The 23,553-nt window shown below is 45.8% G+C and overlaps 1 protein-coding gene across 3 annotated transcripts in view; it reads left to right on the top strand.

The window, feature by feature from the left end:
* LOC135896884 (medium-chain acyl-CoA ligase ACSF2, mitochondrial-like) overlaps positions 1–23,553 on the top strand; it is a 539,079-nt gene that overhangs the window by 96,242 nt on the left and 419,284 nt on the right. Inside the window, exons 8-9 of one of the 3 annotated variants that reach the window (XM_070522597.1) lie at positions 8,771–8,862; positions 17,016–17,089. The exons of the other annotated variants lie outside the window; for them this stretch is intronic. Coding sequence (XP_070378698.1) covers positions 8,771–8,862; positions 17,016–17,089 — 166 coding nt within the window. The remainder of the gene's footprint in view (positions 1–8,770; positions 8,863–17,015; positions 17,090–23,553) is intronic. 3 annotated transcript variants of the gene reach the window in all.

The following is a 23,553-nucleotide window of genomic DNA, read 5'->3' as shown; positions in this document are numbered from 1 at the left end:
TAGCTTCTAGCACACTAGCTGAGGCGAAAGAAGAAAGCAATGCATCAGTGCATTAACTACTAATTCCGCTTACACTTCAATGATTTGAAAAATTTTTGCAGCAGGCGATGTCCTTTTGTAGTGAGGTAACTATGATCAGTCGGAAGTGTTTCAGTGCCCCTTTAAGTGCATGTTAAACTTTTATGTCACTTACTTTCCATTTATTGATATGTTGATAGTAACGACAGCTCTATATGCTCTCTGGAGGTCAATAATTATCATTCACTGATGTTAAGTCTGCACAAGTGTCTCCCCATGTTGTATTACCAGTGGTTTAGTTATGCTTCCCAGGGCAGCCATTTGCACTGTATTCAACAAATTGGGAGGAAGCATAAATTATGGTACATATACAAGCTGGGGTCATTTGAATCAAACCATTCTTTCAGAGTACTCAACTCTGGTGGCCAAACTTTTTAAATACTCATCGTATGCAGGTTTGACACTGTTCCATGTTACTTCTCATGTTCTGTTTGGCAAGATATACCCTCATATGCTAAAAAGTGCAACAAAAATGGGCTTGAGTAAAACGTATGAGGCAAGTACAGTGAACAAAATATTGAGTGCATGTGGTTTATTTTGTGAAAAAATACAAGTAAGGAAAGGGACAACAAACAGCCATTGAAGAATAACCACAACTCTATGCACACAGATCGTGTACTCTACACAGAATGCGTAGCGTAAATCAGCACTTCAATGAAGAATACAAGTTGCAAAAGAATGTGCATTGCTAATTTACAAAAGTGTGTTGAAGTTGAAGTCTGCAGGTTTGGCCAATGCAAACAAGTGCAGCATGTAGATCACATGACAACGACCGTGTCTGAAAAGTATGAAATGGCTGAGTGGCATAAAAAAATGCTGGATTTCCAAACAGAAGACCGCACTTACTCTCAAGGCCGCCACATTTTGATGGAGCCAAGGTCACACGCACAAATGCCTCTATGCAATACAGGCTACTTGCAATATCGCCAGCCATGGCACATGACTTCAGGTGAATCACCTAATGCCGAATATGCAAACGTGCCACTCTTATTGTGAAGAATTTTTTTTTAAATGCGGGGTATGGCACATTCATGTGACATGGTCTTTTCGCTTTGGTATTGGAGAAAGCAGGGAAAGAACACTTGAGCAACCTAGTCGAGGCAGAGACAAAATGTCTGCTGGTAGTAACGCTTGCCTTCTGGCAGCATGGTAACAGTACAGGTTCTTCCATTTCCTAAGATGTGGCAAATTTCCTGTTAGAAATGGCTTCAGGTACTTGGCTTACAGAAACCAAGGTTCTCCAAGTGACATCGGGTGAATTAATTTGAAAATCTTCGAAAAAAAGGCTTTCTAGACGACACCTTACATATACAAGTGTATAACCAAAATTTGCATTAGGACCTTGTGAGGGGCCGTTACGAGGCCATGCACAATTAAGTTTTCCTAACAAAGAAAAATAAACTCGGGCAATGTAGCAACACATGTTCAGTTCAAATGGGCTGCAACAATACACAAGATTGTGGAGATGTAAAAAAATGCAAACAAAACATTAGAACAGGCTATAGTAAGTACACAATGGAAAGAAGGAATATAAAAAAATTGTTGGAGGGGAATTTATGTGCCAAAAGTGAACCAACAACACCATTTTAGGAGGGGCACTATAAAAATTATTTTTCAATGAAGGAAAAGAAGTGCTTTCCTCACACTCCCTACTAGTTTAGAGGGGTTGAGACACCAAATTTTGAGGCTATAAGAAGCATACTGTAGGCTTCGTCTGTATGCAAAGACACTCAACATGAAGTGCTAGACACAGAAAAGTTTAAAGTATGTTTTCATTCTCTTCCAAAGAGTGCCTAAATGCTCGTTCTCGTGATAGAAACCCATCGCTACCGCGATTGACACCGATGTCACTGTGTGTGAAGCACAATGAAAATTTTAGTGACGTCATACCACATTAGAGTGACGTGCAATGAGTGGTGACCCACAGCACCGGCAAGCCTAGAGAGGCTTGAGTCTAGAGGGCAATGAGCCGCGTCAGTCGTAGAGTCATAATTGGAGCTGCTGCAGCTAGCCCAGACAACTGTCGCCGTGGTTTTGTTTGCCTGCACTGGTACAGAATGTGTGTGCGAGACCAGATGATGCAGCAGTGTGCGCGTCACAGCTTGGTAGGCCCACGTGACCAAGCTTTCTAGACACTGACATCATTGTCCAACTCTGCGCCCACAAACCGAAACTGAAAATTGTTCACATAAATAATGCAATATTAATATATTTACTGAGAATATAAGAATATTCGAGTGTGAACCATGCTTCCTGGAGCAATAAGAAACGTTTGAAACAAAGAACGCGTTATCCAAAAATTTGATGTCTCAACCCCATTAACGTGACTTATTTTGCCATACAGAGACTGGCTGACGTGTATCTTAGTGTTACTGGTTTTAAGATGAAGCCTGAAATTCTTGGTAAATTGCTTCAGAAATAACGTAATCAATACTCAGAGGAAGATAATACTTCTAACAGGAACAACATGCTTTTAGTTTCTAATTAGCCACGCAATTACATTACCAGAGCCAAACCACTTGATCTGTAAGAGGACAACCCAACGAAGGTCTATTTCAAATGTAAAATAAGGGCAAGCTCTGACTTCACCTCTGCTGGTAAGGAACATGGCGCTTCCACTCCTGTAAAGTTTTTTTAAGATTCCTTGCATGGAAAGCACGAACCACTTTTACGATGCACATAATGCGTTTGGGAAATGTATTGATGCAGGACTCACAAAAATCGATGTGTTGCTAAAATCGGTGATAAAAGGTTTGTGATGCCTGCAGCTATTATGACAATGTCGTCAAGTAATCCCACCATGCTCCATGGGATTCTTGTTGACAACACGGAATATTTTCATTCGCTGTATAGCACGCTCTACATAAGCTCTTGCTGATGCTATCTTTTGTGTCCTAAGTGAATCACCCTTTGACATCTTTTGTTTTCTGAATGGAGGCCTGATTAACTCAATTAAGTTGTCCGCACAAATGTCATCAATAAGAAAGCCACAGTCTGCCATTATGGCATCTGATATCGGGTCTAGCTGCTTGACGAGGCAGCTTTGCTCAAACAGGGCCTTGTCTGAGGTGCGGCCTCCATATCCTTGGCTTATGTAGGCACTAAGACCACTTGTTGTAACAGTCACCATATATTTAACCGTGAAACCTTTCTTATAGAAGGGGTAGGTCTGTAATGCACATCGCAAACAGTTGGGCTGGCTAATAGGAATTACGGTGCAATCTACAATGACACGCACATTACTGAAGTGTTTAAAACAGACAGGCAAATGTTCAACATCATCTTTTGGTGGCACAGCCACAGCTACTTTTAAAATTTCAGACATCAACTGAACAGTCTCTGCAATTATGTTGCTACATGTAGTTAGAGAACAGTTAAAAAGATGACTCAAGAATGCAGTGGAAATATTATGCTTCAATTTCACCAATGTCAACGCAATTGTTTTTACACATAACTGGTGCCGTCATGAAAGTGGATGAATTTTTGTGTAGCACGTCACACGAGCATTCAGAACATCGAATGATGGCAGGCCTGTGAATGTATTTACGTTGCTACTATTTATCGTGCTCGCAAACTTCTGTGGAAAAGTACCCGATGTCACTTGGACAGCCTTGCTTTCTGTAAGCCTTGTCCCTGAAGCCATTTCTAGTAGGAAATTTGCCACGTCTTTTTCTTCTCTTGAGTACTCTGCCATTAATGTCCGGGGGCCAGGTTGGCAAGTACATTCCTGTCACAAAACAAAAGCAAGAGTTATAATGTCTGACATATCTGACGCGAGATGCAGCTTCTTTTTGTCATTCCAATAATGCACGTCAATGTGTTAAATTCAATGTTGGAAGTAGGAAAGCCAGGCTTTTTGCATCAGTTAATTTGCACCCATCACACACCACAATCCTTTTCACGAAATTAATCCAGAAAACATGCTGCTGGCTAGGTAAAGACAGCTACCACATCACAAATATATAGGAAAAATAAATTGCCATATTTGCTATGTCCTTGTCCCTTATGGTGTTTGCAAGGCTTTGGTCCATGCTGTTAGGGGATGGGAAATCGTCCTGCAATGTCGGATAGAGTTCAGTTCAAGAAACCAGTGGTTAAGCAATGTGTGCACAAGTTGCAGTTAATGTGCACCCATCACATACTACGTGCTACAATGCTTTTACGATGTAAATCCAGAAAGCATGCCACCATCTAGGTAAAGACAGCTACCACAACACATACATATACAAAAAGAAATTACCATATTTCCTTTGTCACTTATTTGGTCCATGCTGTTGCTGTCAGGGGATGGGAGATCGTCCTGCAATGTCAGAGTTTAATCCCAATGAATTAGTGGTGAAGCAATGTGTGCACAAGCTGCAGGCAGCCAATTTACCATGGTGGTCGTGCTGACAGGTGCATGGGGCAACACCTTTGCTTCTAATGGGGAGGCAACAGTTTTTTTGCTTGATTCATTCTGTAATGCATTAAAAGGTGTTGACATCTATTGCATGCTTGTAGACATGGTGTATGTACCATAAGCATATAAGTGCTGTACCATGCAGTCAAATTAACTTACTCTGGCTGACCGATACGCATGTCGGCGAAGTCTTGCCAGTGAAAGCTCTTTCATATGAGCATCCTTGTTCTCATCATAACATGACGTCCTTGGCAGGTTTTCAGTTGGTATTGCATTTTTTTCAGCCGCTGTCTTTGACATGCTACATCTGAAAAAATAAATGAATTGTTTATGCTTTATTGTGCCTCAATATGGGCTGCACCTAGAATTTTTTCTTTTTACCTCAGAAACAAGCGCACAATATTTATAGAGAAGCATTTGCAAGGAAATGAAGCACGGTTTGAGTGTGCAAGGCTATGCAACGTTGTACACCGAATGTAGCATCTGCAAAACGTAGTTGAAAGCTGCTCATAACGCAAAGTACACAGGTTCAACCACCACCACATGACCGGAGTAGTTTTCCCACTGACTTGGGGATGATTTAATAACACAGATAAAGCTAGCTTAGGTACTAATACTGCACACACATACGCGACACGTCAGTAGACGGCGGACGCCGTAAATGTTCCTCGCAACTAGCAAACGCGTGTAAAATTGACGTGTGGCTGTCGCGTAAGTGGCAAACTTCTGCAATGAACGTGATAGGCTCGCCGTTGGTGCGAAATACCAGTGTCATATGGCCACTCTTGAGCGCGTCGGAGATTCTCAAGTGCAAGTGGCAAATTCGTAATCAGTCGCGCTGGGACGTGCCCGTGTGCAGTGCGCCTGTGCTGCAAGTTCATCCGCGCCACGCATGATATTTATTCCGCTTTAGCATGCCACATACGTGGCACGTTAACACTCAACACTTCCCGAGCTTGCTAGTACATCATTCGTAAACATTAAGTTGTAAACATTCGTAAAGTTGCGTGAGACGTGCTGGGCATCAAAAGCCTCCCGAGTTACAGCCGGGTGTAGCCAACGAGCGCATAGGTGACGTTCCTCGCAGAAACCGCTGTGAAGCGTCGAACATGAGCTCTAATTACAGCCAATGTGGTTAACGAGTGCAGAGGAGACGTTCCTCGGAGAAACCGCTGTGACAGAGCTCGATTTTCGCGTTGCGGCTAACATATGCAGCAAATAATGCATATCCCAATCGCCAGTGCTCGCAATGTGAAAGGTGTTTACATAAGGTGACACAGCGACATGTATAATGGCCACGCACAATGGTCATGCATTAGGTTCGAGTTCACAAGTTCACAATAGTGTCTCACCTGGTAAGGAGAAATTATCCCGTGCAAAATGCCGTGAGCAAACAGTCACTGTCAGCGTCACAGCCTTGCCGATGCGGATGTTAGCGATCCACCTGGTTCTGCGGCTTCAGCCTTTCGACTCGGAGAGAAATGCGTGAACGGAAATATCGCTGTCCTTCTCGCTGGCACGCACCGAGGAACACAGCATAACTGCTTGGTCGTTCGCCTTTTCTTTGCTAGCAGCTCCATTCTTCCGTCCGCGACAGCAGCATGACAGCAGTCTCTACGGCACACACTGCGACTGGACCTCCGTATTGCGTTTCTCCCTACTGCCGCTAGGTGTCGCATGAATTGCTGGAGTTGCGAATATGGAAGAAAGTAAATGGGCTGGGAGAGTGGTACCAGGTATCTGTACAGGAAAAACATTGATTCACAGTGGAGGAAAAGCACTAGGAAGCTCACCAGCAAGTATGCGGCCTATAGGGTGGGCAACACAGAAACAAAGAAGGTCCAGCGGAAAGTCACAGAGGGTGAAATAATGTCATGGGTGGCGGCAATGGAACAGAAACCTGCCATGAGTAACTACTTAAGTGGAAAAAACGAAATTAGGAAAGAAACTATTTATGATAACTCAAAGAGAAGCTCATTACTTTCGAAGTGAGATCGGGATGCCTTAGAACACGCACCTATAAAGCAAGAAGTAAGAAGGAAGAAGAAGCATGTGCTTGCTGCGGTAAAGCTAGGGAAACTATGAAGCATGTTTTATTAGAATGTGAAGATGTCTACCCGGTGGTCGATTTAGGCACCACTGGTCTGCTTGAAGCCCTTGGGTTCAGCGGGAGCAGTGGAAAAATAAACATATCCGCAATAGGCATTAGTAAGAGGCGATTGGAGGATTGGTGGAAGAAAAGTAGGGAAAAGACAAAAAAAAATGGATACGTACAAAAGCACAGTTCGCAATAGGGGATCAGAAAATTTGGTCGTGGGAGTTCATAGCGTTTTTTTTCGTCTTTTTTATTGTTTATCCTAGATAGGACATTAGGCAGTATAAAAGGAAGAGCTTGGTGGCGCATCCCACTACCCCGTTCCACAGGCGACGCCCATCGCATCCATCCACTACGCGTATAACTGGATGCGCCGAAGTTGGTCGCCGGTGTTGCCACCCGTTGTCAGCTTCTCCAGTGCTCTGGTAAGGCGGTCGACTGTTTCCTCCAGGCACGAGAGTCGGTCTCCTGGTTCTGAGACTCGATGCGGCGATAGGTTGCTGTGCCGAAGACAAGCAGTCGCGTATGCGTTGAGCGAGTGCAACTAGCCGACCGGACTCATCTCGTCCGAACCCGCCAATATCACGCGTTCGGACTGTGGGAGGCGTTGCACAAACAGCTTGTGAAAAATTTCAAGCTGGCTGTAGTTTGCGGAGTGCTTCCCCAGTAATTGACGCAACAGGCGCAGCACTTGTGACGGTCGTTGGTCGCCGAAGCCTACTCTGTTGCGATGGCTCGAGGCTCTGCAGGTCCATGCGTTTCAGGTCGTTGTATGCGGTGGCCGAAGGCGTACGCATTAGCTAGTCGCCTATGGCATCGGCGATGTCGGAGAGTAGCGCGGCGATGACTTGTGGTACCTTTCTGGCTGTGAAGTAATGCGCTGGAGTTGAAAACGGTCCTCTGCTTGCATAAACCAAACTCGAGAATTGTTTGTTCAAAAGCTGGCAAGCCGAAACACTGCGGCGACGACAGGAGGCGTAATCGAGGCATCGTCTATGTCAGCAGGTGTAGGAGCAGCGTTGTGCAGGCCCAGTGTTCGAAAAAAAAAAACGTAAATGTCCTGGGTCACCACTTGTTGGAATACATGTCTTGACAGGTTGAGAACTGAGTTGTCAACTGAGCAAAGCAGGTTTGCCAAGTGGCTGTGGTGGCGCCCCCGTGGGGCGAGCAGGGGTAATGACCCACACGGCGAGGCATGGCGAAGGGAGCAAGGGGCAATGCCCCCTGCGTCGAGGCAAACTGGATTTTCGAGGAACGGGGACAACGAAGTGGTGGTCTGTCGCTACAAGCTATGAGTTGTTATTCTGTAAGTATTCAGCAAAAGGACATGCCCATTTTTTCTGCTGCTGAAGTTATGAGGATGGGCTGAGGTACGCGTCAGAAATACACGGGTGACCCCTGCAATAAGCACCTTAGTAGCAGACGAAATGGGCGTGTCTACTGGGCGGACAATTGCAGAATAACCACCAACACTACTCTTTTTTAATTCACGCACCAACCAAGAGTGAACCCTAATGAAAAGTTATTTTCGTGACTTTTCCAGAAAATTGCTTCGCAGAGTTGCTGTTCATCTCTGAAATGTAAAGCTTTGACATGGTTTTTCTTTAACTGTAATAAATAGCGGCTAAATTATATGCGTGATGTAAATTGCAGCATTGCGTAGTTACCAAAATACTACAAGTCCAGCCTTTCCTATGTATTACCTTTATAAACGACCAAATTAAAGCTGTATTTTCACCGAAATATTTTACTAAAGTCATCAACTCTCTTTGGTTGTTAATCACATAAAAATTGCCCATGCGTAATATATTTTGGTCCTGTTTTCGTTCAACCATCTTTATTACCGCATGACGAACAGCTTCTTATTGCATAGTAGCCGTAAGCCAGTCAGCGCAATATGGATGTTACTGAAGTAAAAAGTACCATTTCCAATAATAAACATGCAACTTTATATGTTGGTGATTTTAAAACATCTTATGCTCTGGCGTCCGCGTTAAGCCTTCGTTGCCCGATAAGTTTCCGCAGCAGCAAAGTTTCTATCATTTAATGAGGCCAAAAAATCTGAAACACTTCCGGTCATGTCAATATCGCAACCACCATGGTAAGCTCCATAATAGCACCCAGAAGCTCGCCTGTTTCTGGCGCATAACTTACGCAAACCTATCGCACTTCACGTTAACCATACACTTTCTTCTCAGGTGTACGGATATCTCCGGATCCCCAACGATGTACGTTGACATGATCAGAAGTCCACTGCTGAAGCTCTACGATGTGTCTTCTCTCAAAAGTGGTGAGCTGATTTTCTCCTCTTTTGACATTCTAGCTAGACAGCCGCAAGTAGTTCCTAGATTCAGATATACCAAAACTGTCAAAGAATCACCAATCTTATTTTATGTACTCTGGTATAAAACTGATACAGAAAATATTTCACCGTGATGACGTAATTATATTTTCCCGAATTTTAAAACGTACAATTGAGGCCGTAAGAACTAAATATATCACATCGTGATTTTTTTCTGATCTCGTAATTTAGAATTTGCGTAACAGCTGACGACAGTTGGGGAAAAAACAAAACAAACGAAAAAGAAACGTCGGCCTACACAAGCATGCAGGGTTGTTTGAACAGCCCAATGAAACGCTCTGCTTGTTTATAGGTAACTTTGCTTTCGTTCTCAAAGCGCATAGCATTGCCTACCTTGACAGGTTTTTAGTAATTGGATGAGCAGAGGCGAAGAGTGGGTAGAAGTGGAGAAGGGGTTGAATGGTGCAACGTTTGCTCAGTAAAAGATGAAAACCAGGTAAAGAAAAGCGCCGGTTTCTGTGACTGGTCCGCTCTCCCTACCTTGGTCTGCAGTGGCTGGTTGACGATCGCGACGGCGTATAAGAGGGAGTTAAAAATGCCGCCTAAAGTGGGGCGTAAGTGAAGAATAGCTCACACAGTGACGACGTCTACGTGGCTAAAGGGCTGGACAATGTTTACGGCTACGCGAATTTTTGTGCAACACGCAAAGAAATTTGTTGTCGCCGGCAGCTTCAAGTAGCCAGTGGTAGAAAGATTAGCGGGCAGTCATCTTCTATTCCTTTTGCAACGAGGCTGTCTCCGGCTAATAAAAGAAACATACAGTTTTGTCCGGCCTAAAAATGTATTTTGAGTGCGAATTCGCGACGCTGACGTGGTGAGTTCTGGCAGCTGTGTGTCCTCATGTGAAAAAAAAAGGCGGAGTAGGCGTTGCTAGCAAAAAAAAAGTTTGAGCAATAGACGTAAAGGTCTCGAATCGGAAAGAACATTTTCCTGAAGAAAGTTTTTTAGACTAACCATGCATAATTAGTGCGAACAAGTGATACCAGTTAGGCAGTTTTCGCCGCTGTTCTGATGTTGCATGACTCACAAGAGACACTGGCGATCCCCAACATTTTGAACGAATCGTAGAAGGCCAATCGGATAAATGGAATAGCAATAAGTTTGCACTACATTAATGTTATTGCGCCCCTTTTATCACGAAGAAAATTTGCGAAGCAGGTTTTTCGTTTTGTCACGTCAAAGTCAATCCTTTCGTATCTACGAAATTTACACTTTAAGATTAGTCCTGTTGCCACCCGACCACCGTTGAAGTGACGACAAAAACACTGCCCTTGTGGCAAAGCAGGTTTGCCATTAAATAGCGTCATCCTTTCGAGCCATTATAGGATGCTTTCTGCTCAGGCATTGTCGCTAATAAGGCGATAACGCATCTGACTGATCACACAGATGCGTGCTGCCCAAACCTACACATAATGGTTTCGAGTCTTATGCACAGGGTACATGTTTCCGGAAGAGAACAGCAATTCACAGTAGGTAGCGAGACACTGGAAGTGGTAAGGGAATACATCTACTTAGGGCAGGTAGTGACGGTGGATCCGGATCATGAGACGGAAATAATCAGAAGAATAAGAATGGGCTGGGGTGTATTTGGCAGGCATTCTCAGATCATGAACAGCAGGTTATCATTATCACTCAAGAGAAAAGTGTATAATAGCTGTGTCTTACCAGTACTCACCTACTGGGCGGATACCTGGAGACTTGCGAAAAGGGTCCTACATAAATTGAGGACGACGCAACGAGCTATGGGAAGAAGAATGATGGGTGTAACGTTAAGGGATAAGAAGAGAGCAGATTGGGTGAGGGAACAAACGCGAGTTAATGACATCTTAGTTGAAACCATGAAAAAGAAATGGGCATGGGCAGGACAAGTAATGAGGAGGGAAGATAACCGATGGTCATTAAGGGTTACGAACTGGATTCCAAGGGAAGGGAAGCGTAGCAGGGTGCGGCAGAAAGTTAGATGGGCGGATGAGATTAAGAAGTTTGCAGGGACCACATGGCCACAATTAGTAAATGACCGGGGTAGTTGGAGAAGTATGGCAGAGGCCTTTGCCCCATAGTGGGCGTAACCAGGCTGATGATGATGATGGTAATGATAATGATGATGATGACATGTTTCCTTGCGTTTTTCTACAATGCCGTTAACCGCCAGGACTCCGTATGTAGACGCAAACGACACAGAATATGGAATGCATCACAGCTGCAAATTCAATCTTTTTAGATTGGTAATATTGCGCTTTACAACTAAGTGCAAATGACGCAATGCTGTCAGAGATTTAATTTTTGCATGTTGAAGGTTGGGGGCATCAAACAAAGCGCAACATTTTTCTAGATAAGAAATAAATTTTGACTTGCAAAACGTCGCCTACTTTAGTCCCCTAATAAAATGCGATATTTTTGCAGCGTTTTATAATTACACCTTAGTGCTCTCAAGTATGCACAGTGTCTGAATGAGAAAATATTGACACGTGTACTTATCTTTATCGGGCGACCACGTTTCGCCGCCTAACAAATGTTATCGCACAGCGCGGGACGCGCCTGCATGTATCCGAAGTTTTTGGAAAGTTATCGATGCTTCTATCCGCGTTCTGTTGTCGCCGAACCTTGTGCTATCTGGTTTCATCGCGTGACGCGAATGGTGTAGAACTTTGTGGAAGGCACGTGGGTGCCAACGATTAGTCTGGAGCATTCGACGACTGCTGTATAAAAGCCGACGCGCCGGACTCGCTGGTCAGATTTTCGACGATTGCCGGCTATGTTAGCCGCTCTTGTTGTGCTTTGAGTGTAGCCTGTTCTTGAGGGCACAAGTTCGCCCAATAAAGAGCTTGTTTCGTCTCTCTCAGTTTGCCTGCTTTCTTCCCAGTCACTACCACGTGACATCTGGTGGAGGTGCTTGTGCGTTCATGTACCGAAAGACCCCGCAAAGCCGCGATCCAAGCCCGAAGCCCGACGACAAAACCGACATCGCCCAAGGCCAGCGTGCTAGCCGCAGACTGCAAAGACTGCCCCCAGAGCACGGACTTCTGCCTGAAACGACAGAGAAGATAGTGGTCAAGACAACCCAAATGGCTGCCCCAGTGTCCCCCTTTATCCTGCAGCAACCTCGGGACCCACCAACATTCCATGGAGCAGCAACTGAAAACCCGGAATCCTGGCTGGAGACGTACGAGCGAATCGCGACTTTCAACAACTGGGACTCCGACGACAACTTGCGGCATATATACTTCGCCCTAGAAGACGCCGCCAGAACGTGGTTTGAGAACAGGGAGTCGACATTGACAACATGGGACCTGTTCCGTACCGGCTTAGTGCGCACCTTTACAAGCGTCATGCGCAAGGAAAGCGCCGAAGCCATGCTGGACGCCCGAGTGCAGCTACATAACGAGAACGTTGCCATATTCACGAAAGAAATGAACCGTCTCTTCCGCCACGCCGACCCGGATATGCTCGAGGAGAAGAAAGTCCACCTTCTCATGCGTGGTGTGAACGAAGAACTTTTCGGAGCAATGATACGAAGCCCGCCGAAGACTGTAGAAGAGTTTCTTCGCGAGGCCACCTGCATCGAGAAGACACTCGCAATGCGGAACCGGAAATTCAACCGCCGCAAGAACTCTACCAACTACACAGGAATTCAATTGCTGGCCACCAACGATCTGCGCGATACTATCAGAGTGGTCGTACGGGAACAGCTGCAAAAGTTGTACCCTAGGTCGCAGCCTCAAGTCGCCTCAATCGCTGATATCGTCAAAGATGAGCTTGAGCGATCCCTTCGAGTTCCTTAGGTGTGTGTTTGTGAAAACTTTTATTGCAATGAGGTCCGGAGGCTCGACTTCTCAAGCCAATGCGGGTCGCTCCCACGTTGGCACTGTCAGGCCAAGCGTTTCAGCGACATCATGGGCCCTCTGGACTGCCCTTAGTTGGTCCTGAAACAATGGGCTTTGAATCCTTTTCTCCCACTGTGTCCATTCTTCAACGAGGTTGGGGAGAGTCCGGGACACCCCGCCAGCATATGTCTGATTCCAATGATGCCATTACAATCATTGCAGTTCATCTTAACCTGCCTCTCTGGATATATTTTATTAATGGTGTGCGGTGTGGGATATGTACCCGTTTGCAATAAGCGCAGTGTGACTGCCTGAGCCCTGTTCAGTTTTTAATGAGGCAATGGGAATTGTCTGCGTCCTAAATAGTAATGTTTGGTAACGTCATTGTATGTTATTAAATGATCTCTAGATTCCCTGGCTTGATGGTGAACGGCTCGGTTGTGACTTTCACGGTTAGCAAGTCATCGTGCCAAGTGATGAGCAACCTCATTGAGGTTTACACGAGTCTCGTCCACTTTCCCCATATGAGCAGGAAACCATCGGATTTCAGTTGTCATAATCCTAATGTTATCAAAACGTTTAGCTGCAACTCCAGCTACGTAGCCTTTATCAAAACACTTTACAGAGGATTTCGAATCACTGTAAATGCAGGCCCAATTATTACTCCTGATGGCTAGAGCAATTGCCGCTTGTTCCGCCACCATGGGGTCCTTGGTAAAAATAGTGAGAGCGTCTTGCACCTTCCCTTGATAATTTGATACAATGGCTTGAAAAAAAGACGAAGAAGACGAGTTCTTGATCAGCTGCTAGTCCTGCTTCGCTCTGGTTTTTTCGGTTAAATTTGTGCGTACCGACGCCCCCGTGGCGGGTACGATATCAAAAGCAATGACGGACGTTCCGCCTCCTCTGCCGCCAAAGTTGGGGGCTGGCCTCCAAGCTGCAAGTCGGTCTGCTGTGCTCGACCACCTCAACGCGACTCTGCCAAGGTCTGCGAGCTGCTCAGACGTCGACGACATGGATTCTGACGGCGGATATACCGAGGTCACAAATCGTTGGTTGAAGTGAAAACTTCGTAGGACATCAAGCGTGAGTGAGCTTAACTACAATAAGCCACCCACACAGCAAGCGTACACAATCGCCTACATCCCCGTCGCTGCTACAGGCAACCACAATTCCCTCAATAGGCAAACTCTCACTGCCTATTTCGAGAGGCTGGCTCTAGGGCAAATCAGAGAGGTCCGAATTAATCCCAGAAGAAACATACTTACTGTTGATGTGAATACACGAACCAGCCTCGGCACCTTGAAAGCTGTAACTGAGCTAGGAAATATACTTGTCCGCTCATTCATCGTACATGGAGGCAGCACCACCGCCGGTGTTATCTACGATGTCGATACAGATATTGATAATGACCACATCGAACATCATGACGTCGAACTATCAGCAGGCTACACAATTGGTCCAGTAAGCTACCAGACCGGACCAGATAGATCAAAACTAAGATGGCAGCCACGATGACACAACCTAGATAGCCACCAACCTTCATCGAATCGTTTATTGAGGAGTCGGAAAGCTGGCTGGATGCATACGACAGCGCGGCAAGGGTAATTGAGTAGAACTGCAAGGACAAGCTGTGGCTTGTGTTTCTAGTTAGAAGAAACCCTCATGACGTGGTTCGAAAATCAAGTATCCACGCTAAGAACGTACGATCTGTTTCGCCTCGGCTTCCTTGAGACCCTCAGAAGCATTGTGAACAAAGAGCGAGCCGAAGCTTTGCTAGAAGCTCGTATCCAGCTACCATACGAGAAGGTCGCTATTTTCACCGAGGAGAAGACTCAGCTATTTCGAAACACCTACCACGACATGTCTGAGGAGAAGAACCTTCCTTACGTTATGCGGCGGTGTAGAGCAAGAGTACTGCGCCAGACTGATACGCAACCCACCAAAAGCCATAGCAGGATATCTGGCAAAGGCGTCGTCGGCTGAGAAGTCAACGACGCCACACAATACAACTGCCGCTCAATGCGAGACCGTGCAGGAGCCCAAGCACTCTTCTCCGACGGGTTGCGGGAGGGCCTTCGTACGCGAAGTATTGCAGCCAGAAGTGGCATGAATTGCCGACATTGTTCACAAAGAAATAGTTCGCGAACATCAGCCGGAAGCAATCTGTTACAATGACACCAGTAGTTCTCCTGCCCGCTGGCACATTCTTCGTTTCGATGAAGACGGACATCTGGCGTGCTTCTTACTATCGCCCACTTTACCATAACTGGCGAGTAGCGGGCCGCATCCTCCACCGATGCCAATGCCCTCACATGGGACTACTTGGCTTCGCCGTCAAGGCACATCATCCGCGGCAAGGTGAATAACCGCATGAAATCACCAACTACTTCTCAACGACTCCGTGAAGACATCGACAACCCTACTGTTCGTCGTCGCCAGGCCACTGCCTGTAGCCGCCAAACGCCACCAAACCAAACGCCAAACACCATTCACCAAACGCGCCACTAGTCTGTTAGCCCACACGCCAAAAAGCAAAAAACAGGAACCGATAGAGTTCAGTTGCTGTTCACCAGAATACCGGTAACTCCACCTCCACCGCCTTTGCTAGGCACCTGCTCGTTCAAACGCCTGATGAACATGATGCTGGCAGCCGTAAGAATGGCAGACCCCTCCCGTCTACTTGGATTACTTCATTGTCTTTTCCGCAAATTTTGATGACCACCTCAGGCGACTTGCAGCTGTATTGGAAGTGGTGAAGACATCCGTACACACCCTGGAGCCGCAAAATAGCCGCTTCGCGTACGAGGGGCACCTGTCCCTAGGTGTCGTCATTAGCAAGTCTGGAATCCTTCCTGATTTGCAGAAGACCTCTTTCATTGCGTGCTTCCCGCAACCCAGTGACATAAACGCAGTACACAGATTTCGGGGCCTCCGCGCTTTTTCAGGCGCTTTGTCAACGATTTCTAACGCATCACCAAGCCACTGACTAATCCCACGAAGCCAGACCTGAAGTTTCAAGAACTCAAACGACGCTTGCAGTCACCACAGCTCCTTGCACACTTTGAGAAATACTCAGATACCGAAATCCACTCCGACGCACTCAGCGTAGATCTCGGCGCCGTGCAAGTTCAAAGGAACTACGGACATTTAAGGGTCATAGCTTGCACCAGGGGGTCGCTATCGAAAGGGAATTATTCTAATACAAAAAGAAGTGTTGCGAATTACTGGGGCCAGTGCAAAACTGTGGCTTTACCTATAATGGAGGCCCTTCAAAATCGTAAGCGACCGCCACGTATTGTGTTGGCTTACCATTCTAAGGGACCCATCAGTGCGCCCAGGAAGCCTGAGACTGCAATTACTTGACATCACGGTAAGTTACAAGTCTGTGCGGAAACACTCTGCTGCCGCCGGCCTTACGAATGGCGGCAGACAAACGATCTTACGAAACGCCTAATTAAGACCCTCGCCGGCATTTTGGCCACACAGGTCTGAGCTCAGTTCAAGACATATGTTACGGAACTTCCGCACATAACCTCTACCTACGTATCGGCGGTACACGTAACAACACAGACGACGCCATTCATGCTGGCTTACGAAGGAATCCCAGTAATGACGCTGGACACCATGCTCCCGAACGTCAACAACGGAGACAACCTCGACGTCACCGCGTATCGCCAGCGCGCCGAAGAAGCCCAACAGCTCGCCTGCTTGCGCATCAAGATCCAGAAGAGGACCGATAATCGACACTACAATTTTTGACGCACCTACGTGGATAGCGAGCCCGGCGACTGTGTTTGGCTATGGACCCCAATACCCCGCCATCGTTCGGAGATACTAAGATATCTTTTTGTATTCTACATAAATAGATATTTTGTCCTAATTATTCAATTAACTTCTCAACTGTTATATTTAGATGAAAGGTGTCAATGAAAAGAGTTATAGAGCAACATGAAAAACTCCCGATACAGCCTTCTGTTGCTGAATACGTGCTACATAAAAGTGTTTTCAGAGCGTAAGAGCAGCCCTCGAATACACGCAACGTGTATTGAAGGGCAAGTCGCGCGGCAATTTTACGCGTGTGGCTGCATACTCAATGTTTCTTCTGGTGATTTGTGTTTGAGCTAATCGGCTCTATCCTTTCCAAAATGACCTCAATCATCTGCCTCGCTTTTGTGTTTTATATGAATTGTAAGGTTATCGCACAACTGCGACGACGAATCATCACTGGGTTAACACGCGCAATTTCTTTTCCAGTCATGTGCGGTGGAAACGTTGTCACACCTTCAATACGAAAACTGATCCGACAGAGCCTCAATACATCAGTGGGGGTAAGTTTGAATTTGTTCTTGTATGTGCTAATGTATTGGAAGCTTTGCGATTGCACCAATGGCCCCCGTTTGTTTAAGACAGTATTGCTATAAAACAGGCTTAATTAATTTCTTCAGAGTGCTAAACGTGGCGGTGTCTAAGGAGCATATAGTGTTTCATTCAACCTGCGCACACTTATAAAATGTGTGCGTTGTGTTCATGCACACGTATTTTAATATTTTTCACTCATTTGTAATCATAATGTAATAAAATCTGGTTGCACATGGCAATATACCTAGGCTGCTTGAAATGTTACTCACATACTAGCGCTGGCTAGCGCGATTGCTGAGCTTGTTCAGTTTGGCAGTTGTTCAGTGGCTAGTTTTACGGCCTGCAATAGTTACAGTTGCCTAATGCGCTCTAATTGTGAATGAATTTCCGGCTAATGTCACAGATTCTTTTACTTGTTTATTGGTTCAAGATAGACTACAGTTAGGTTTGAAATGAGATATTGTTATATTATGAGGCACTCTCCTTGGAATGGGAGTTCTCATTGCAGACTTTGATATTGGAACAGAGAAGTTATAAGTTACCATTGTATACAAAGGAGCCATCGTAGAGGGCACGCCTGGCTGATCTACACCACTTGTGTTTCTTCACTATGTACCAAATTTGAAGAGCATGGTGGCTTCTGTATTTTGTCTCAATTAAAACTTTAGTCTCTCTTCGAGCTTGCCTTCTTCCCCGCATGGCCACCCTCAAAATGGTTCTCATAGAAATAGCACAACGTCTTTTTTGCCGCCTGTTGCGTGCATATTAAAAGAATAATGCAATAGAAGCAAACAGAAGCTACTGCCGCAGCGACAGTCAACAAAAACAGTGAACATGAAGGTAAGCAAATACAAGTAATAATTTTATGTGCTGAGTTGATTAAAGTGAGTATTAATTTCAGCATGTGGCTTTCTCAAGTTTGTGTATGTGAATGTCGATATAACTCGCAACATAGGCCTTAATAGCTATCATTCACATTACTTTCAGAAATCCCTGCACCCATTCTTAAGCAGCTACAGTTGTACCTAAAGACACCGTAAGATTTTCGCTTGAACATTCAAATGTCATCTGCCATACATCATTGATTTTGTCCAAAATGATAATTTAACATAGGATGGAATATATAGGACATATGATGGGATACAGGATATGTGGTGAAGAGGAAAGCTGGGCGCTGCAGGCACAGCGCCAATTATCCGGGAGGCACGTAGTGGAGTTTGCCAGTGCTGCTCTGGCTGAAACACTGCCAACGCTGCTTGCTGTTCTCGTGTCCTCTCACTTGCTTGCCTTACATTTTGTTGGAGGTTGCTGCGGTTTGCGACCGCCCTGGAATTACGAAGCAGCACTCTGCCATCTGTCATGCCTGACGACGCCAGCCATTATATTTCAGTATTTATTATATCTCAATGATCTGCCTAACTGCCTCTCTTCTTCGAAATGTATACGTTATGCAGATGATACTACCATCATTAACTCCGATCATCCTTGAGATGAAAATAAACTGATTTGATTTGATAATAGTCTTACAACCTTAATATCTAACCTTAATGGCGTTTTATACAGCCTGCTGGAGTGGTGCCATACCAACCAGCTAAAGAAAACAAAATTTGTCGCATTCACTTCCCACCAACGAACACTTCACTCCATTCCTCCTATTTTTCTTGGCGCAAGTCTTATCCCTGCAAGTTTTTATGTAATTATCTTGGTATAAAAGTAGACAAAAATGTTAAATTTATTGAACACTCAACCAAAGTAAAAGAGAAGATTACTTACGTGATTAGGGTACTTCTAACAGCACGAAACATATTTAACCATCAAATAATACTATCATTATATATTTATTCATTCATTCATTCATTTCCACATTACCTACTACGTTGCTTGCTGGGGAAACACTTACGTAACCCATATAAACTCATTGCGAATGCTACAGAATCAGGTTATTAGGATAATTACATTTAGCCCATATAACCACAACGCCTCATATTTGTTACGAACGAATCACATTCTTTCAGTCACACAAATCGTTAAATGTAACGTAGGTACTTTCTTGTTTCGTCAAATCAATTGCACACGATGCGATAGCTTAATACCGCAACCTTCTCTAATAAATACTAATATTACCAGGATTGCAAAACTAGGAACTTCATTTTACCCAAAATACATACTAATTACGGCAAGCCGAGTGACCATTTTTTATCGATCGCATTCTGGGACACACTACCATTATATATAGAAACACTTAAAATCCACGAATTCAAGGAACAACTAAAATGTTACATTCTGTCCAATACTGATACCTAGTTCATACTCACTGCCATTCTTTCAGGGTGCCTTCATTTCATTTTCATTGTCATACCATTAGGTTTCTGTTTCTGCCTTACATATAGATTCGAGTACGCAAGTTATACTGTGTTCGTCACGTCTCCTACGCTATTACTTTATTAGTTGCCAACGAGATTATGTTACAGTGCTTTTTTTCATGACATTTATGCATGCGTAATTCTTCAATCATGCTATTCATACTAAAACCTGTAATTCTTCAATGTTAATGATTTGCTGAAACAGCAGTATTTTTGTTGTATTATGTTTACTTTGTAGAGGAGATCCCATTGCGGTCTTTGACTTCGGGACCTCCTTCTGTATATTAACAGCTTGTAATCTTTCTAATCATCTCAATAAAAACCTATTCTGATTTCAATCCCCACCAGTTTCGCCAGCATCGTATGTGCTGGTGTCCAGCGTCAGTGACATACTGACATCTTTAGCGGCGCCGATGAGAAAGACGTTGAAGATAGGCGGGAATCACATGAACAAACTGGATGATCGCCTGAAGCTCAACAATGCGTTCTTTTATTTACCGGTTGTCGCCACGCTGTGGTTTGAAAACCACGAAGCTCATTTACTGACGCGGTCTAGCTTCAAAACCAGCATCACAGAAATTTTCGGCCACCTTGGAGCGCGCAAGCTTCGCGCTGAACAACGCCTACGCAGCCGATCTCAGCAAACTGGTGAAACGTTCACCAGCTGCATAGAGGACGTCGTCAATCTCTGCCGGCGTGTCAACCCAATGATGGCGGAAGCGGACAAGGTGCGTCACATCATGACGGTCATTTCTGACGATGATTTTCATATGCTGCAGTAAAAAAAAACAAGGCATTGTTCCTCAATTCATTGACTTCTGCGATAGTTTCGACGACCTCCGCCGACGGCGTCTTCGGAAGCGGCGCTCACTTGTGTCCGATGAAACCGTCTTGAGCATGGCCACCGCTCTTGTCACTGACTCACTGCTTTGCGAGGTAAGAGACTGCATCCAGGCTGAGCTCGCTCGCCACCTTTCGCCGCTGTCCTCTGTCGGGTAACCACCCTCGCCTTTTCCTGCTAACTTTCACTAGGTCATACAGCTGCAAGTTTGCGCAGCTCTGCCTTCTGCGCACGAGACTTTGCCGGTGCACACTCCCGTTGCCTATACCAAGGTGAATGCACCTCTTTGCTTTGCCGAGGCTACCGCAAAGCCACCACCTGAGAACATTACGCCAGTTCTATGAGCCGTGCCACTGCATCCAGCTCCGCACTTCGTTAGGTCGAGGTACCCACGCAGCAGTGGGCGATGACGGACCGCCAAAAACCGATCATTATGCTTTGCGTGTGGTCTACCTGGCCACGTCACACTATTTTACCGTTGCCGCGCGCACCACCTTACCGATGTTGCTTTCACCCTGATCCATATGCTTCACCTTGTCCATCGTCCTTTGTATTTCGTAACCCCTACCATATGTATTCATAATCCGACCATCACCCTTTTGTTGACCATTGTTTGCCATTGCCTCGACACCGCTTGCTTTTGCCGATGCGTCGTCATCCCTCTACACTGGAAAAGGAAAACTTTGGAAGGCATCTCTGTACCCGGCCTTGGCAGTGCTGGTGCCGCAGTTTTAATTAGTTCCAAGCTTTGCCGTTTGCTCAGAATGATTACGACGCCCCTGTCCAACATTACTTCTCACTGCTAGTGCAGACCTCATCGCGCTTGTGGTTATGTGTAGTACTTGCGCTGTGTTAACGGCCGCTTCTACATCGTCGAATTTTTGGGGCTATATTCTTGTTCCCACGATCCTATTTTAGGCTGGCACTTTCTTTCCGCCAATGAAGCCGTCATCGATTGGTCTTGTGCCGAAGTGGAATTTAAAACGCTGTGCGACGCCATACTTCTTGACGCTCCTGAAGCTGAAGACAAAGTATTTGTTGTCGAAGAGGTTGCAATTCTACCGCACTCCTCTGCCCTTCCCATAGTGTCATGCAACATTGTTGATGATGCAAAGGCCCATTTTACGCCATCTGCCATTTTCGTTCGTCATAAATGTTCCCTGTGGCTTTTCGCTCTTCTAGAACTTGATGCCGGTGACAGCAGTCCGCTCGCTTTCTTTCGTGGGAAGTGCATTGGCGGCATCGAGTGTGTTGACCCTGCAGCCATCAATAACATACCAACTGGTTCCATCACCACTCATGAGGTCGCCGGACTGGCCTGTAAGCCCGCGCAAGAGCCGGCTTCACCCGGTGTTCCAAATTACTCCGTCGGTGACACGCTGCCTCTTTTCCAACGTGCCCAGATTCTAGACCTTTTCGACAAGTTCCGTTATTCTTTCGACTGCCAGCATGTTACCTTGTGCCGCACGTCAACTGTTCATCATCGCATCAAAACAGGCACCAGTGCGCCACTGCGACAAAGAAGATATCGTGTATACACGACAGAGCGCTGTGTTTCTGACGACGAAGTAGCTCACATTCCGAAGCGCGGTGTAATTGAGTCTTCGGATGGCTCCTGGGCATCTTCAGTTCTTCTTAAGAAGGATGGATCGATTCGATTCTCTGTCTATTACGGTCGTCTTAACAAACTAGCTCGCAAAGATGTTTACCCTCTGCAAAGAATTCACGATGCCCTTGACTGCCTCCCAGGCGCAGAGTTCTCTTCTACCGACTTACGCAGCGGCAATTGGCAAGTCCCTATGGCACCAGAACACAAACGTAAAACGACCTTTTTAACACCAGGTGGTCTATATGAACTTTTTGTCCGCCTTTCAGGGTTTGCGATGCCCCCGCAACATTTGAGCGTATGATGGACTAGCCTTTGCGTGGTCTCAGGTGGAAAACGTGCCTTTGATACTTAGATGATGTGGTTATTTGTTCGACCGGTTTTACCATGCTTAAGTGTTACACTGCTTACGTGCCCCGGCCTTCAGCTCAGCCTGAAGCAATGCACCCGCCGTGGTTGCTCAGTGGCTATGGTGTTAGGCTGCTGAGCACGAGGTCGCGGGATTGAATCCTGGCCACGGTGGCCGCATTTCGATGGGGGCGAAATGCGAAAACACCGGTGTACTTAGATTTAGGTGCACGTTAAAGAACACCAGGTGGTCGAAATTTCCGGAGTCCTCCACTACGGCGTGCCTCATAATCAGAAAGTGGTTTTGGCACGTAAAACCCTATAATAATAAAAAAAAAAACCTGAAGCAATGCCACTTGGCCGCCAGTCAGCTCACGATCTTTGACCATGTAATATCTAAAGGCGGGATTCTTCGTGATGACGGCTAACTCTGTGCAATTGCTCATTTTCCCAAACGTTCCTCCATAAAACAACTTCGAAGCTTCCTTGGCCTCTGTTCTTACTTTCGCCGCTTCATTAGAAATTTCGCCTCCATCATAGCTCCTTTGCATCAGCTTCTATGCAGCGACTCGAACAATTACGGCTAGTCGCCCATTTGTGACGCTGCCTCCTAAGCGTTGTGTTGTCTACTAACCTCGCCGCCGATACTGCGTCATTTCGACCCTACAGCTGCTAGCAAAGTACACACCGACGTCAGAGATGTTGAACTCGGCGCTGTGCTCACGCAGCGCCAATATGGATTCGATGAGTACGTCGTTGAATACGCAAGCAGCACCCTCACGAAAGCAGAGATGAAGTATTCTGCTACGGTGAATTATTGTTCGGCTATTATCTGGGCGACGACCCTTTCGACGTAATTACGAACAGCTATGCGTGTTGGCTGTCCACGTTGAAGGACTGCTCCGACAGATTAGCTCGCTGGACATTGCGGTTGCAAGATTTGAACATGCACATTGTCTACAGGTCTGGCCGCCGCAACACCGATACCAACGCGCTTTCCCGTTCACCTTTGTAAAGAGAGAGCGCTGCCTGCCTGTGTGCCGGTGAGGAAGTACTTTAGTTACCAGCAGTCTCTGACATAAATTCGGAGCAATGCAAGGATGCCTGGATCAGCGCTGTTATCCTCTTCCTTTCAAACCCGCCTACTCTTCCACCACCATCTCGAGATTTTCGCCGTCAAGCTTCTCCCTTCGAAACAAGGAATGGCCGCCTTTATTGCCGGAAGTACTTCTCTGACGGCCGTCAGTGGTTGATGGTCATACCTCGACAGCTTCG

Source organism: Dermacentor albipictus, chromosome 7 (genome assembly GCF_038994185.2).
Source record: "Dermacentor albipictus isolate Rhodes 1998 colony chromosome 7, USDA_Dalb.pri_finalv2, whole genome shotgun sequence".
Taxonomy (NCBI): domain Eukaryota; kingdom Metazoa; phylum Arthropoda; class Arachnida; order Ixodida; family Ixodidae; genus Dermacentor; species Dermacentor albipictus.
Note: the sequence above shows the minus strand (reverse complement) of the source record. Positions and strands in the feature narration are given on the sequence as shown.